Source organism: Castor canadensis, chromosome 2, assembly GCF_047511655.1.
Source record: "Castor canadensis chromosome 2, mCasCan1.hap1v2, whole genome shotgun sequence".
In the NCBI taxonomy this organism is placed as follows: domain Eukaryota; kingdom Metazoa; phylum Chordata; class Mammalia; order Rodentia; family Castoridae; genus Castor; species Castor canadensis.
This window is the reverse complement of record NC_133387.1, coordinates 187,558,714-187,574,475: the sequence shown is the minus strand read 5'-3', so window position 1 is coordinate 187,574,475 and position 15,762 is coordinate 187,558,714. Positions and strand designations below refer to the sequence as shown.

Below are 15,762 nucleotides of genomic sequence, written 5' to 3'. Positions count from 1 at the left end.
AAACTTGTGGATCTCTTTTGTCAAAGCTCCCATGTCATTAAAGACACTCACTCTTAACTCTGAAAGACATTATTTACTGAAAAGAAGTATTACAAGAGATTGTCAGACATGGTAGTACATGCCTGTAATACAGCACTTAGGAGGCCGAGGCAAGAGGATCACGAGTTCAAGGTCAGTCTGGGCTATATACCAAGACCCTGCTTAAAAAAAAAAAAGAAAGAGAGAAATTATAAGAGGTCTCTCTAATTCCTGAGAGGCCAGATAATGTGCCTTATTCCTCCCACTCCAGAAAAATATCTCACATATTCTTTATCCTAACTAGTGGAATCTCTTAGATTCCTTAATCCAGAGCCAAGGCCTAAAATTGCAATGTATACATTTCCCAGAGGACCCTGGAAGCAGCATAAAGTAATGTTACCCTACAGCTTCATATTTATTAAAGGAGGGTGGCTACAGAGTCAGCAAGTTGAGGTGCTTCATCTTATCTGCTTTTTTTTTTTTTTCTTTTTTACAGTGCTGTGGATCAAACTGATATCGTAACATCAAGTTCTTTAACAAAGCCTCACACAGGCCAGGAGGTAAGACATTCTTATGCAAAGTCAAACATCCATGATATGTTGGTTCACCAAAATTAATGCGTGACTCCAAGAAGTCTTGAAGACAGTAATTATATCCACACAGGAATCCATAGTCAAATATGGCTTTCTCAGGAAGAGCTATTTAATCTTAGCAAGGGCAGCTGCTCTTCTTTCTGTATTCTGAAACAAGGCACGAATCAAAGCTTTTACTTCACTTGAAGAGAATGCAGTTGCCAGGGGTCCTTTTCCATCTGCCCACCTGCAAAACAAAAGATAGACTTCTATTTCCCATTATGTCTCTGAAGTATAAAGCAAGATTTAAAATTTTTTAAAATGTCTTACTTTGTACTAAATGTAATCACAGATTTACGATTTCCAAATCCTGGGTATTCCTCCTCTTCTTTACAGATCTAGTCATCAATACCTTAGGTCTCTGCTGGTTGGCTGCACTTGGTATCAGCAGTCAGATGAAGAGACCGAGAGAGCTTATTCTATTAGTAAGCCCTCTGTGAACTTGGTAATTATGACCATATTCTCTCAGGCCTTGTGCTCTGTAACCACTTTAAAAAATGAGCCACAGCCAGGCACCAGTGGCTCATGCCTATAATCCAAGCTACTCAGGAGGCAGAGATCAAGAGCATCACAGTTCGAAGCCAACCTGAGCAAATAGTCACAAGACCCCATCTCAAAAAACCCTTCACAAAAATAGCTCTGGTGGAATGCCTTAAGGTGAAGACCCTGAGTTCAAGCTCTAACTGAAAAAGGATTGGTATTGAAAATATATAAAGGATCAGGAGTCTTTGCTCCCATTTCCTGCATGGAAATAGGAAATGTTTCTCTCCCTGCCCCCCTTCCTTGTCCATACTTTATCCTATTATATTAAAATAAATCCTTGCTAAAACTTCAATATATATAAAGAACCAAAAAACAAACAACCCAGTAGAACAAAGGGCAAATTATATATAAATCGGCATTTTCAATAGAAAAAACATGAATGACCAATGAAAAGATATTCAACCTCATTAAAATGTACAGAAATGCAAATCAAAATGACAACAGGCTATCATTGTACTCCACCTGAATTATCAAGGCTGACAATTCCAGGTACTAGAGAAAATGTGAGGCAACAAGATAAACTGAAATATTTATACAATTAAAACAACACTAAAAACAAAGCACAACTACACATAGATAGTGTCATGAAAGAACTTCAAAACAATATCGAAAAGAAGGAAGTTACAGAGAATTCCATTTACAGGAAGCTCAAAACCAGACACGTTTAAATTTGTATAACTGTAAAGCTATAAAGAAAGGCAAGAAAATAACACAAATTTCAAGAACGTGTATCTGATGAAGAGCATTTGGAGGACACACCAGGTTCTTCAGAGGTTACTGGCTGTATTTTCTAACATGAGAAAACAGGTACATGAACATTTACACTTTTTCTTCAAATTGTGACTATATGTTGTATATAAAATGTATCCCTTCATATGTATGTTTTACAAGTTTACAATGTTTAAGTGACTAGAGAAGTTTCTCAGAAACTATCGGAAACAATTTTCTCATCCATTATAAGCCATTAGCCTTGTGTTTACTGACTCTCTAAGAGTGAAAAAAAAAACTCTTCTAAAGCAGAAAAAAGAAGTTGAGATATACCAGTATCGTAATTTTTCATTATTAGGCTGCACGGGGTCCTTTAAGAATAAAAAGAAAAATTGTTTTTTTAAAACATGGCTTTGTTTTTTGTTTATTTTTTTGGCGGTACTGTGGATCAAACTGATATCTTAACATCCAGTTCTTTAACAAAGCCTCACACAGGCCAGGAGATAAGACAGGCACTCTGCCACTTGAGCCATACCTCCAGTCCAAGAAAAGAAAATTCTTATCTACTGTTCTCTGCAGCATATTATCTAAAGAAATCTTTCTTACCTACTAAGGACTTGTAAATAACAAATAGATTGAGAGTGCAGTAAGTGTAATTATAGGTATTTTGACAGGATTTTTTCTAAGTAGAAATCTCATCCACATTGTTTTAGAATGGATAATATGTGCTATAAACAATCTGGACACATCTAGTATGATCAGTTTGATATAACTGGGTATGTGCAGTAAACCAAGCTAAGACAGACAGACAGACAGACAGACAGGATGAAGATGGATCTCAAGGTGTCCACAGAGAGTCCCTATACAGAGTGTGTGTATTTACTAATAACCTGCCATGACATCATGAAGCTGTCATCAGGAGTAGTGGCTCATGCCAACAATCCTAGCTACCTGGGAGGCAGAAATCACGAAGATCACAGTTTGAGAGCAGCCAGGGCAAAAAACTTCATGAGACTCCATCTCAACCAACAAAAAGTTGAGCACATGGTAGTGCACGCCCATCATTCCTGCTATGCAGGAAGCATAAATAAGAGGATTTCAGTCCAGGTCGGCCTGGGCATAAGCAAAACCCTATCTCAAAAATAACTAAATCAAAAAGGGCTGGAGTTGTGGCTAAAGTGGTAGGGTGCCTGTATAGCAAGCATGAGGCCCTGAGTTCAACTCTAGTACCACTAAAAATAAATAAAGCCATCAATGTGCATATAACCAGCCGACACTGATTCTGTTTTGTGCAGTATCAACAACTTCTGCACATTGTGATATGAAGCAACACACACTTACTGCACATAGCAACATTAACTGATAGTATTAGGAGAAAACATCATCTATTACATTTAGGAAAATATGGCAGGCATGGCAGAGCACACCTGTAATCTCAGCACTCAAGAGGCTAAGACAGGAAAATCTTGAGTTCAAGGTAAGCCTAGACTACATAGCAAGACCCTGTCTCAAAAAACACAAAGTCCTTTATTGGTATATGATGATTAACCTCTAAAACTATTGTACTCCCTGCAGAAAAACTACTGGCCAATCAAAAAGTAGTCTGATGTAGAATACTTAAGACACTTCTCTGTTCAAACACCAAATTAATTATTTTCTTTTTGATGGTACTGGGGTTTAAACTCAGGGCCTTATGCTTCCTAGGCAGGTGCTCTACCACTTGAGCACTCCACCAGCCCTTTTCTGTGTTGGGTATTTTCTGTGTAGGGTCTTGTGAACTATTTGCCTGGGCTGGCCTTGAACTGCAATCCTCCTGATCTCTACCTCCTGAGTAGGTAGGATTATAGGCATGAGCCACTGGGCCTAGCTAGCTTTTTTTTTTTTTTTCCTTTTTTCATGCTGGGGATCAAGTCATTCTAAAAATGCGTCCACTCTTGATTAAAAAGTGAGCAAAATTTTCCATCCAGGTATAATATTACAAATGTCAGGTCATTTGTATTATATACCAAAATTGTATGTTCAAGATCAAAATACTACGAGTGAAACATCACTGTTATCAAATGAGAAAGTGGTAATGCGATCCACACTATGATAGATCACAAAAAAGCCCCACTACTGACACTGAATATGAAACTCTTTCCTGAGTAATATGAAGAAACAGAGGGCTGGGGAGGTGTGACTCAGTGGTACAGTGTTTGTATAGCCTGCGTCAAGCCCTGGGTTCCATTCCTAGCAACACACACACACACACACACACATGAAACATACAAGGTGATACCAATGGCACTATTAACCTTTTGCGACTATAAACATATGCATGCCTCTATAGAAAGGTTGCACATACCGATCTCCAATTTCTTGCAAGCTAGCTTGTAGTATCATCATCAATTCTTTGAAAGGCATCCATTTTGGCACATAGACTGGAACTTCTTCTTGATATTTCTTGTTCTTGCTTTCTTCAGATAGAGGTGCAAATACTTGGGGTCCTTCATCCATCACTGTTTTGCATAAGGAATATAATCTATCACCATCTTCAGTAGAGATGTCCTAGTTTTCACAAAGGGAACATAAGAGAATAGAATTGGGTCAACTGAGTAGTAGGCAAAGGAAAGGACCATACCTTTGGTGCAGGCTATCCAGGTGGGTCAGTTACAGCAATATGTTTTCCAACCAATTTAGCCCACCCTACTACACACTAGATTCCATTGACTCTGAAAATACTGTTGAAGGTAAAATGACACAAAATATGTTCCAACAGATTGTCTATAATTTAATTTGCCTTCATGAAAGAGCATGTTTTCTCCAGGAGAATGTGGTGCAGCTTGCTGGAAAGCAGGGAATGTTATTACAAATAAGGATTTTGTCAATCCATGCTTTAGAGGTATCAGCTGGTTCAGTACGGGCAATTTTCCTCATAGGATCACACACAGAAAACTCACTGCAATAGTGTGTTGGCAAAGTGGTATGTGCACAAGACTGTGATCATTTTACTAAACTAATTATTTAGTTCATCTGGAAATCAAATTACTTCATACTCTACATCTCTGGACCACTGCCCAGTTTCCAATTTCCCCATTTTAATTTACAGATGCTAGATGGAGAATCAGTACAATCCTATTTTCTTATCTAGGTATGAAAGAGATCAGCAAGTTTCCAGCAAAACAGAATAAAAAAAAAAACTAAAAAAACCACAGGGCATGAGTCAGATGTGAAACAAGAACTATTTATTCTACCATTTATATTGGTTAAAATGGGACTTCAACATCACTTTCTTAAGTCACAGTCTGGAATAAGAATTGCATCTCAAGTCCAGTGAGGCATCTAATGGCCCTTACCTCTAGGGCAGTGATTCTGCTGATGATCTCAGAAATTGCTGTATTTAGTAAAGTCCCCATAGCCTTGCAATATATATTCACTGGAAGGACATCCTGCCACACAATTCCAAGTCTCTTGAGTTGGTGCAGTACCTGTCAGAAGAACAGAGTATAGACAAGAGACTGTTACAACTCACATTTCCCAGATTTACATTTCTCATTCTATGTGTGAATGAGGGAAGAGGCATTATGCAAAAGTAAAGTCTTTAGGAATAAATGCTTCTTGACTGCTTAACTTGGTGATATCCCTCATAGTTGAAAAGCAGACTCATTCTGATAATGGGAAAAATGCAGTAAAAAAGGTAAATTGTTTAAGAGACAGGAATATGTATTTTAAATTTCCCATATACAAGTTCTTGAGTTAACTACTTGCTACAATAGAGTTACTGGGCATATTATTGGGTCAATGGAAAGATAGCTTCATATTGTCTTGGTAGGGCAGAAGAAAATGACTGCGAAAGGTATCTAGATTTTCCAGTGGGGGTAAAGGCAATCAACTGTGCTACTTGTTAGATGTTAGGTTTGGGGGAGGGGGACATCTAAGAATAAAGTGCAAATTTCAGCACTATCAACAGCTCCCACCTGCCGGACTGCTTTACTTGCTGCAGAGTAATTCTCTTCATCGTCCATGTTTGAAAAGTTCCTAGCACTTGATAATCTTTCCAGAAGTTCACCTTTCTGTGCCCGCATTTGAGCCAAAAAGCACTCTGTTCCTATGTTTGGAAAACAAAATAAAGACTTCTAAAACCTGTCCAATTATACCAAAACCAGGGTAAAAGAGGAGAGACAAGCATAAGCCATACATCTATTCTACCCACATGAAAACAATTGCTAGACAATATCATAAACACTAAAAAAATGACTTATATTATCTCTAGTCAGTTCCTCCCTCCAATCTTACTCTCAGGATAACAGGTAAATCTTTCTCAATCATTTGAGTCTGAGAGTCTGAGCCAGCTATGAAAAATTACTTACATAGAAGCAGCAGCTACTTATTATTCTAATATATCTATACCACTGAAGAGTCAAGCCAGGAATTGAAAAGCTAAGTGAACCTGCTTTTCTCAGGCTATGACTATAGTAAACATATTGATTTACACCACCTTTCATTTCGTTTGACTTTTAATAATCCTAAGTAAAACTAAAGAAGATGTGAGGGGGGGAGCTATCTTGGGGTTTGGAAAGAAACAAGAAGTGACATTAGTGAGCTCTTACCAACAATGCTAAGAGAACTGTCACAATACAAATCTGATTATATGTCATTCTACTGACAAAACTCTGATTTAGTGAATTCAATGCACACCAGCAATGAAGTTTGGAATTCTAATGTACCATGAAATCATGTCACAAAAAAGTAATGCTTTCACAATAACGTTCATTTTATAAAATTAAGTAACTAGAAACATTTGCAAATTAAATGCCCTCCCTCTTTCCAATACAGTTAAGGACTACCACCTAATTTCTAATCACCTCATTGATAAATTAAAGATACACTGGGCTAGAAAGCTGTATAATCCACATTTTCCTAAATTTAAGGAATCAGTTACCAAGTCTTCTGAAGCCAGGTACGAGATCCACAAAAGTAGTAGTGCCATCACAAAGAATGGGGGCAAGATGTAATCTGAACTGATGCCCCAGGGTCAGCAAGTGGTGAGCAATATACATGCAGTTATTATGGTGAATGGCAGCCAACTGGGGAAGTTTTTGAAGGTTCTCCCTAGCCCAAGAAGAAGGGTAAAAAAAGAAACCACCTGTTAATAGAATCAAGGTTGAGGGAAAGTTACTACTCCCCTAAGGCATCTCATCTCTAAACTTTAACAACTGTCTACTTTGTAAATGCTACACGTAGCAAGATGCAAAATCTCACCATTCCCACTCCCATTCCAAGTTAGTTGTTTTGTCTGAATTTGACCATATCCTATAAAACTATCCCAGTGAGCCAGGCACTGGTGGCTCACACCTTTAACCCTAACTACTTGGGAGGCTGAGATCTGGAGGATTGTGGTTCAAGGCTAGTCAGGACAAAAAGTTCATGAGACCCCCATCTCCAAAATAAATAGAGCAAAATGGACTGGTGGCATGGCTTAAGCAGTAGAGAGCCTGCTTTGCAAATGCAAAGCTCTGAGTTCAAACCTCAGTCCCATTAAAAAAAAAAAAAAAAGCCTATCCCGATGATTAACAAAAAAGAAAGATCAAGAGTCAAGAGAATTAAGACGTTTACCTGAATCAACTCTTTGTACTGGAAACCAAGCAGAACTTTGCATACTGCCCTTAAAATTTAACTCTGATATGTCTGTGGAACTACAGGTTTCCTTTCCCTTTCTCCAAATTTCTACTTGCTTTACATAACAAAGCAGTTAACTATTTTTTAATTCACTAGTTTTCAAAGCTAGCTTCACCCCAAACAAATTAAATAGTGTTTGAGAATGAAACTAGGGCATTTATATTTTTCTAAAATATTTCCTGATTATTTTTAGGAGAATATAGTTTTTTAAGTTCCCTGTATATTCTGGTTATCAGTCCTTTGTCTGATGTATAGTTGGCAAATATTTTCTCCCACTCTGTGGGTGTTCTCTTCAGTTTAGAGACCATTTCTTTTGATGAACAGAAGCTTTTTAGTTTTATGAGGTCCCATTTATCTATGCTATCTCTTAGTTGCTGTGCTGCTGGGGTTTCATTGAGAAAGTTCTTACCTATACCTACTAACTCCAGAGTATTTCCTACTCTTTCTTGTATCACCCTGATTATTTTTAAATTTTCATCCACAATTTATAAATCACTGCTTTAATTCTTCTACGCATATTAGTCTAACTATCCAGCTTGGGAAGAAATTTTGTCTTATATTTCTGCTATATATCCCACTAGCATCATTCAAGCAACACTTTCTAGTTTGTTGATATCAGTCTAGGATATACAAGCCAGAAACTAACAATCTGAGATAGCTATCCTTATTCCAAACTGTATGTCAGAATCTTTGTGGGGCTTTAAAAAACACAAATGCATGAGCTTTACACCAGACCTATAAATTAAAAGCTCTAAAAGCAGGGCCTAGGCAAAGATGTCTATTTTTAAAACTTTGTAAGTGATTCTAAAATACTGCCAAAGCAGAGAACCATAATATAAGACAGAGGCTCTCAAAGTATGGTCCCTTGACAAGCAACATCAACATCTCTTAGAAATTTGTTAAAATTCAGGAGGTATAGGCTGGCAGAATGGCTCAGTGCTACAGCACCGGTTTAGTAAGCATGAGACCCTGACTTCAAACCCCAGTACCACCAAAAAAAAAAAGCCAGGAGGTGTATTGCCATCCTCCAACCTACTGAATCTTGGGCATGGGATCCAGGTGATTCTGCAAAATTCCAAGATCACACATAGGAGAAGAAGGGGTAAATCTTACACCATAGCAATAGGAAAAATGTTTCTGAGCCATGGAACTTCTAAGCCAACTGACTCTAAATCACTAAGGACAAGGATGTCAGCTAACCCAAAAACATTATCTCTCTTCCTTTGCTTTGCCTGACTACAAATAAAATGAGTTAAGAATTTTAAACCATAGCAAAGAAAATACAAATAAAATAATATTCATAATAAATAAGCTGTCTTTAAAATAAAAATAACAGGCAGACTTAGTTAAAAACCCCCGAACTATTCAAAAACCTGAAATAAAAAGACATGTCAAACAGTAAAGTGATTTATTTTCTTTGAAAGCAAGAGTATTTAGCTATAGAATCACTTTGTTGACATACTGCTAAAAACATTTATAAAAACCATCCAAAATATTTTATATGAGAAACAGAGAGCACACCTAGAGGCTTAGAGTTGAGCAACTTTTCAGATTAACACTAAAAGAAACCTTTAAGTCCCAAACATCAAGTAAATACAGCCTATGATTCTAGGAAGAGTGGGCTGATCATACTTCACAGTTAAATAGCATTCTCTTGAGGTGTTATATCTACAGAACTACAAATGCCAAAGGAAACTGTACTATGTTTACTGGCTAGTGATATGGAATGATCTTTTTATTTTTTTAATCAAGAAAAGACAGTTCTGAAAATGCCTAGGCATTAAAAATAGAATAAAGTTCTGTTGAGTTTTTCAATCTATATTACCCACCATACTGCCAGATTACTAAATTAATTCTAAATGTCCAAGTCCTTTAAAATATTTTAAGAGTTTGCTACATTTTATTGTGTATTTTAATAAATAAAATATCTTTGATGAAAATACAAAATTGTTAAGTGGGCACCACTGACTCATGCCTGTAAGCCTAGCTATTTGGAAGGTCGTAATCTGAAGGCCAGCTTGGGCAAATAGCTCTTGAGATTCCATTGCCAAAATAACCACAGCAAAATGGACGGGAGGTATGGCTCAGGCAGTAGAGTGCCTGCTTTGCAAAAGTGAAGTCCTAAGTTCAAACCCCGGATGGGGGAAGGGGAGCAGATTACTGGTTTGTCAACATGACTTTACAATTACTACACAGAAATCAGATACAGTGGTACTTACTTGTGATATGTTGGTACAACATCATGAAATAAATGGAAGATATTCCTCACTGAGTAGAAAAGCTGGACAGCACTGAAAAGAAAACAAAGATTTAAGAGAAATGTATAAGGAAAATGAGAAAAAAAAAATCAGACTAGGTGCACCTTCAATGAAAATCATCAATTAAGACGATAGCTGCAGAGAATTAACCTGCCTTGGTTAACCTAGATGGAAATAAATTCTCAACCAGTATTTACTAACTAAACTGCAGTTCCAAAAACCAGGATCCATTAACAATTTTAAGAACAGTATCATTCAACCCAAAGCCTCTTTTCCATTTATCAATTTATGCTTTGCCAGTATCCAGAGTATCCTTTCAGTAACAAATGGAGCTAAGCCTCAAGCAAATGTCACCTACTCACCAACGCACTCTGCAAAGGGCAAGGTATCAATAAAAGCACTCACTTGGCTCTTTTAGAATCAGTCTGACTTTCAGCTTTCACCTTTTCTCCTTCTTCCCCAACGAAGGAGACGAATCAACATTTTCTAGGGAAGGATTTAACCCTAAAGATTTTTTGGCCTTTAAATCTGGTCTTAAAACACCTAAAGATTATTATTAGTATGTACTTTAAAAAGAGCAAATATAAGATTTGTGTCACTTCTATATAAGAGTGCCTTGAATAAATCAAGAGGAATTCCACAATATTTAGAAAAGTCCAAGACACTGCTGTATTAGTTACCATAACTGATTGAATTCATTCATTTTATTTTTGCTGAAGATATTGCTGCCTGAGGTTTGATAATGGGGGAGAGGATGTAGTGCTGTGGTTTTGTTTGTACGGTTAAAAGCCATTTTTTTCAAGTGGAATGAATGTCAACCAATACTCAGCAAACAAAGAGCATCTCCAACCTGTTTTCTCAGAAAAATTAAAAAATATTATCCTGCATCTCTAACTTTCAGTCTGATATATTTGAGGAGAATGCCATGTGAAGAAACAGTCATTCCAATACTTATTTTCTTAAAGAAGTATGTACTTCCTTTATAAGAAACTGTATTTTTGTTCCTGGATGAACCAGTAAAGACAGTGATTCATTAAAGCCATGGAAATACCTTGGTAAACATGTTCCTCCTACAACAAAATAAAATAAAGGGGTGTGTTTACATGTGGAAAATAAAAACTGCAGATCTGCAGATACAATATTGCTAAGTCAAGCCCTAACTGAAAGTGTTTTCTACTATGAGGACAAGAAGTAAAAACCTGCTAAACACAGAATTAAACTAAACAGTCTATCAACTTGCTCTACAATCAGCTTTGGCTATGGTCTGCCACCCTCTTCTCAATTTAATCTCGGAGTAGAGAAGGCACTTACTAAACAAAAAGAGTTTCAGAGTGAGATGTGGAATAGAGTTTGAGGTACCCTGCACACAAAAGGATGTTCGGGTTCTTAAGAGGGTGAAGCCAGATGTGTGGTATGTTCTCTCCTTTCCCTTCTACCTTTGGCTGCCTAGCAAGTAATTTTTGCCTTAAAAATAAACATTTTAAGTGTAAATTAATTTGGCCCTGCATTTCAAAAGGTATAAAGCTAAAGTGTTAAAGCGAGCTGGAGCAGGTATTACAACCATTTTACCATTACCACCACCACCAATAACAGCATTTGAACACTAATCGTTTTCTAGGTTCTTTGTATGTGCTGTCTTATGCAATACCATTCACTTGTATCATAGAAAATAAAAATTAAAAATTAGAGTGATTTTTTAAAAAGTAACTAACAACTTTTAATGTCAAAGAAACCCCTATGTCTACCAATATATATGCACGTATTTCTTTTTTGTTTTGTTTTGTTCTGCTTTTTTGGATGGTTTTGTTTTTTGACACAGGGTATCACCATGTAGCCCAGGCTGGCCTGGGACTTGCCATGTAAGCAAGGTTGGCCTCAAACTCAATCTTCCTTCCTCAGCCTCCTGAGTGCCTGGATTACAGGCATAAGTTGCCACACAGCATGCACCTATTTCTTATACCTTGCACTAACATCTACGTCATTGTAAGTAAAAGTTAGGAGATCAATATATATCTCTGTGTTGTACTGTCTTTCTAGCTAAAAAAAAATTAACTGAAAGGACAAGAAAACCCAATGAATTTCAGCTCATTTTCTTAATAAATGTCTAGTCAGCTACATATTTACCATTACCCATTTTTAGAGGACTCAGAATTCATACCATTGATCACTACTGGTTGTTGCCTCTAGTAAAGTCTGATAGGCAAGTTCCATTAATTTCTTCACAGATTCACTGATACGGCATGTAGGCAAAGAAAAGGAATGCTGGTCCAATGTATTCTCAGGCTCTAAGTTCATTGTTTCGTTGTACTGAAGTTTGGACATTTTCTGTACTTTTAGCTTGTTATCCTCATCAGGACTGGGTAACTCTGGCACACTTATCTTAGAATCTGGAGTAATCTAAGATTCAAACATAGAAACAGAAAAATACATTGTTTTAGAATAATTCAAACCTAAGCATACAGCAAACAATAAGACATTGGTTGCTCCTGTGATGAAAAAGCTGTGGCTTTGCAGAGTAATTAAAAGATTTGAGCAGATATGGCATGCTGTGAAAGGCTGATCAATCTTGTGTGAGAGAGCATACCATAAGAAAAAAGCAATCATTCTTTTAAGCACTCAATCTTGATGGAAATAACAATTATGCAACTGGCCCAAGATTTCAGGTAAATGAACAGACATTAAAAAAAAAAAAAAATCATCTTTCTCAGACTAGACTATTAAATTAATACTAGTATAAAGCTATATTAACTAACAAATGTTAACTTAGTCTAAGGAAAAGCTAACAGAGCAGTATCCTCCTCTTTACCAAAAAAAAAAAAAAAAAAAAAAAACCTCCAAATCAAAACCAAAAGTCTCCATACTATTTATATAGAATGAAAATTCCCAGACTTGGGAGTGAATAGAAGAACACTAGTCTGCAAATCTAGAAGCAGTGATCTTTTAAACCTAACTTGTAACAGTCATTTAACCTCTCTGGATCCCAATTTCCTCATTATAAAATGGATAAACTACACTAATAATGGCTTTCGAAACTTGCTTCTCAAAGATTCCTCATGGGCCAAAAAAAAAAAAAAAAAAGAGACAGAGAAAAAGGAAGAAAAGTTAGACAAGTGGAGGCAGTAATGGGCTCCCCACTCCCACTGCAAGAACAGCAGCTCTGCTCTGCACTTACTGGACCTCTATGGAAAATTTCTACTAGAAAACATTCTAAGTCTAATAACCACTTCCAACAGAAAACACTCCAAGTTTAAATCAGCAGACTTAACCTCCTAATCCATAAAATGGTGTAACAGCATCTACTTCAGAAGGCTGTTATTAAGTTTCAAAGAGAATACAGGTGTTAGGAAACAGATAGTCAAAAATTATGGGTGACTAAAGAAGAATGAAATTATGTCATTTGTAGGAAAATGGGTGGATCATCATACTGAGTGAGATAAGCCAAACTCAAAAAGCCAAATATCACATTTTTGCTCATGTGCAGAATCTAGACCTAAAATGATAATAAAAATGGACAAAGTATAAAAATGGGGACTCTTTGGAGGGGAAACAGAGGGAGAGGGAAAGGAAAGGGCACTGGGGGGAAGTAAAAGGATTGAATATATGCACTATACGAGAGCATAATGAAACCCACCACACCAAGTACTGTTTCGAAAAGGAGAACGAAGCGGGCAAACTTGTTCAAGGTGCACTGTACACATCTATGGAATTATCACAATTGGACTATTAATGTATGCTAATAAAAAATTATGGCCAAGTTGAATGCTGATTAAAAATATATAATTGTAGAGATGATCAAAAAAATTCTAATAATTGTCTGAAAATAGGGAGCTCAGAATATGATTAAAAACATGATTTTATGAAGAGGGCACAGGACTCTGAGATAGAGGAATGTAAGCTCTAATATGATATCTCTTGGGTCAAAATGTAAAAACATCTTCATAAATGAATTTTAGGAGTATTTTGCCTTTCTTCAGAGACCAATATTAGTCTCTGTCTTTCCTTTTCTTTTCCTGACTTGGAAAGACACACTAACTAAAACATGAGTTAGCAGGAACATTATGTCAATCTGAAACTTGACTTAGTAAAATATCTCAATGTCTAGATCCTTCCTCCAGCACCAGGATTTATCAGAAAGTATATTCAGCTTACTCAAAAAACCAAAGGACATCAAAACCACAAAAGCAAAAAAAGCTGGGCATGTTGGTGAGTGCCTAGAATCTCAGCACTCAAGAGGTTAAGGCAAGAGGATCACATGTTCAAGGCCAGTGTGGACGACATAGCAAGTGTCAGGCCAGCCTGGGCTTTAACAGTAAGATCCTGTCTCTAAATAAATAAAGAAAAACAGGAAAACACTCCATGTTTAGATCTTGCTTTAGTTAGGAAGGTTAAACTGAAATTATTAAGCTTTTTCATTAGACAGTCAAATGCTTTACCACCTGCCCCTTGACTGGTTTGAATTTTTAACATTGCATGTGGTAGTTCATGAAGTGCTGTTAGTTACCTTCCTTATATCACTAAGTATATTCAAGTGAATGAAAGGATGCATAATATTTACTTGTTTGACCTAGGCCCCACTACTGATTCTTTTTTCTCTTTTTCTTTTTGAGACAGTCTTGTTATGTATTCCAGGTTGGCCTCAAACTCACAATCCAACTGCCTCAGCCTCCTGAGTCCTGGGATTACAGGTATGTACCACCATGTCTAGCCTACTGACTCTTTAACTAATTGTTTAAATTCTTATATGTAAGTGATTAGGGAATGTTCCAAAATAATTTAGAATATTTATATACCAAGGCTAAATCTTAATTTGTATATTCTTTAGCACGAGATTTTCTGCCTCTGGGATGTTCAGTTTGTATTTTGTTTAATGTTTTTCTCATACAAGAAAACTATGACTTCCGTATCTAAATCATTAGTGGCACTAAGAAGCTGCTCTTCTAGCACTAGCACTATAAATGTCATCTTTTGGGGAAAACAAACTGGTTTTTAGCTATATGAGCTATCTTTACTATGAAGCTAACGTTCAGTAGCTACGTTTGAATTATTTCCCTAATTTCTGTGATGCTATAATAACAGCAGAGCTCAAAGATCTGTTCCTGCCTGGACAAATTATAGGGTTTAGGCCCTCCAGCTAGCTCCTTTGGGATTTTTGAGTCCATGTGAAAAGTATAAAGCAAATATCTTGTTTTTTAAACACAGGAATTTAAAATTTTACCTCTATGAATGAAGAGCTCTATAAGACCTCTTCAGAAACAGTCATCTCAAATTATGGAGCTTAGAGTTCCTTTCCCAGACACTGCTGGGAGCAAGTGACATCCCTGTATACCCCTGGAATGGCTGGAAGGGATTATGATCTTGTGAACAGGAAAGCTGTCACTTAAGAAAAAAATTACATTATTGGCCTGCTAAACACGTATTGCTTGAAATCATTTTGTTTTTGGTTTTTTTTTCTTCTGTTTTTCTTTTTTGTGGTACTAGGGATCAAAGAAAGGCCCTTGCACATGCCAGGTAAGTGTGCTCTATCACTAAGCTACATCCCCAGCCCTTTATTTTTGTTATGTTTACAAGAAAGTACATTACTAGCAAACTATTAATTTGGTGTTAATAACAGTACTTTACTAAATTACTTTACAACCAAAAAAATGTAAAAACAAACAAACAAAAAACACCCACAGCTTTATAATTCACTTGGCAAAATAGTATATCTATATATACTATTTATGTCACTATATACATATATATGGAAAATATTTAGATGAAGGCCATGTAAAAAATTAAGTTAGAAATGGTTTCCAGAAAAGAAAAAGAGCTTTTCAAGTTGGGAAGTTTAAAGGCTCTCATTCCTAAGCAAAAATGCCAAGAAAAATAACCAGTTAAAATCTAGAGCAATGATTCTCTACCAGGGACAATTCTGGCAATGTATGAAGACATTTTTGGTTGTCATA

General features: G+C 36.5%; 1 protein-coding gene across 2 annotated transcripts in view; it reads right to left on the bottom strand.

The window, feature by feature from the left end:
- Positions 1-409: 409 nt before the first annotated feature.
- Zw10 (zw10 kinetochore protein) overlaps positions 410-15,762 on the bottom strand; it is a 31,364-nt gene continuing 16,011 nt past the window's right edge. For both annotated transcript variants that reach the window (XM_074066699.1, XM_074066700.1), the window contains 7 exons: positions 11,976-12,214; positions 9,779-9,850; positions 6,823-6,992; positions 5,858-5,988; positions 5,237-5,368; positions 4,246-4,448; positions 410-837 (listed from right to left, as the gene is read on the bottom strand). In XM_074066699.1, the coding sequence (XP_073922800.1) occupies positions 717-837; positions 4,246-4,448; positions 5,237-5,368; positions 5,858-5,988; positions 6,823-6,992; positions 9,779-9,850; positions 11,976-12,214 (1,068 nt within the window). In that variant the 3' untranslated portion in view covers positions 410-716. The remainder of the gene's footprint in view (positions 838-4,245; positions 4,449-5,236; positions 5,369-5,857; positions 5,989-6,822; positions 6,993-9,778; positions 9,851-11,975; positions 12,215-15,762) is intronic.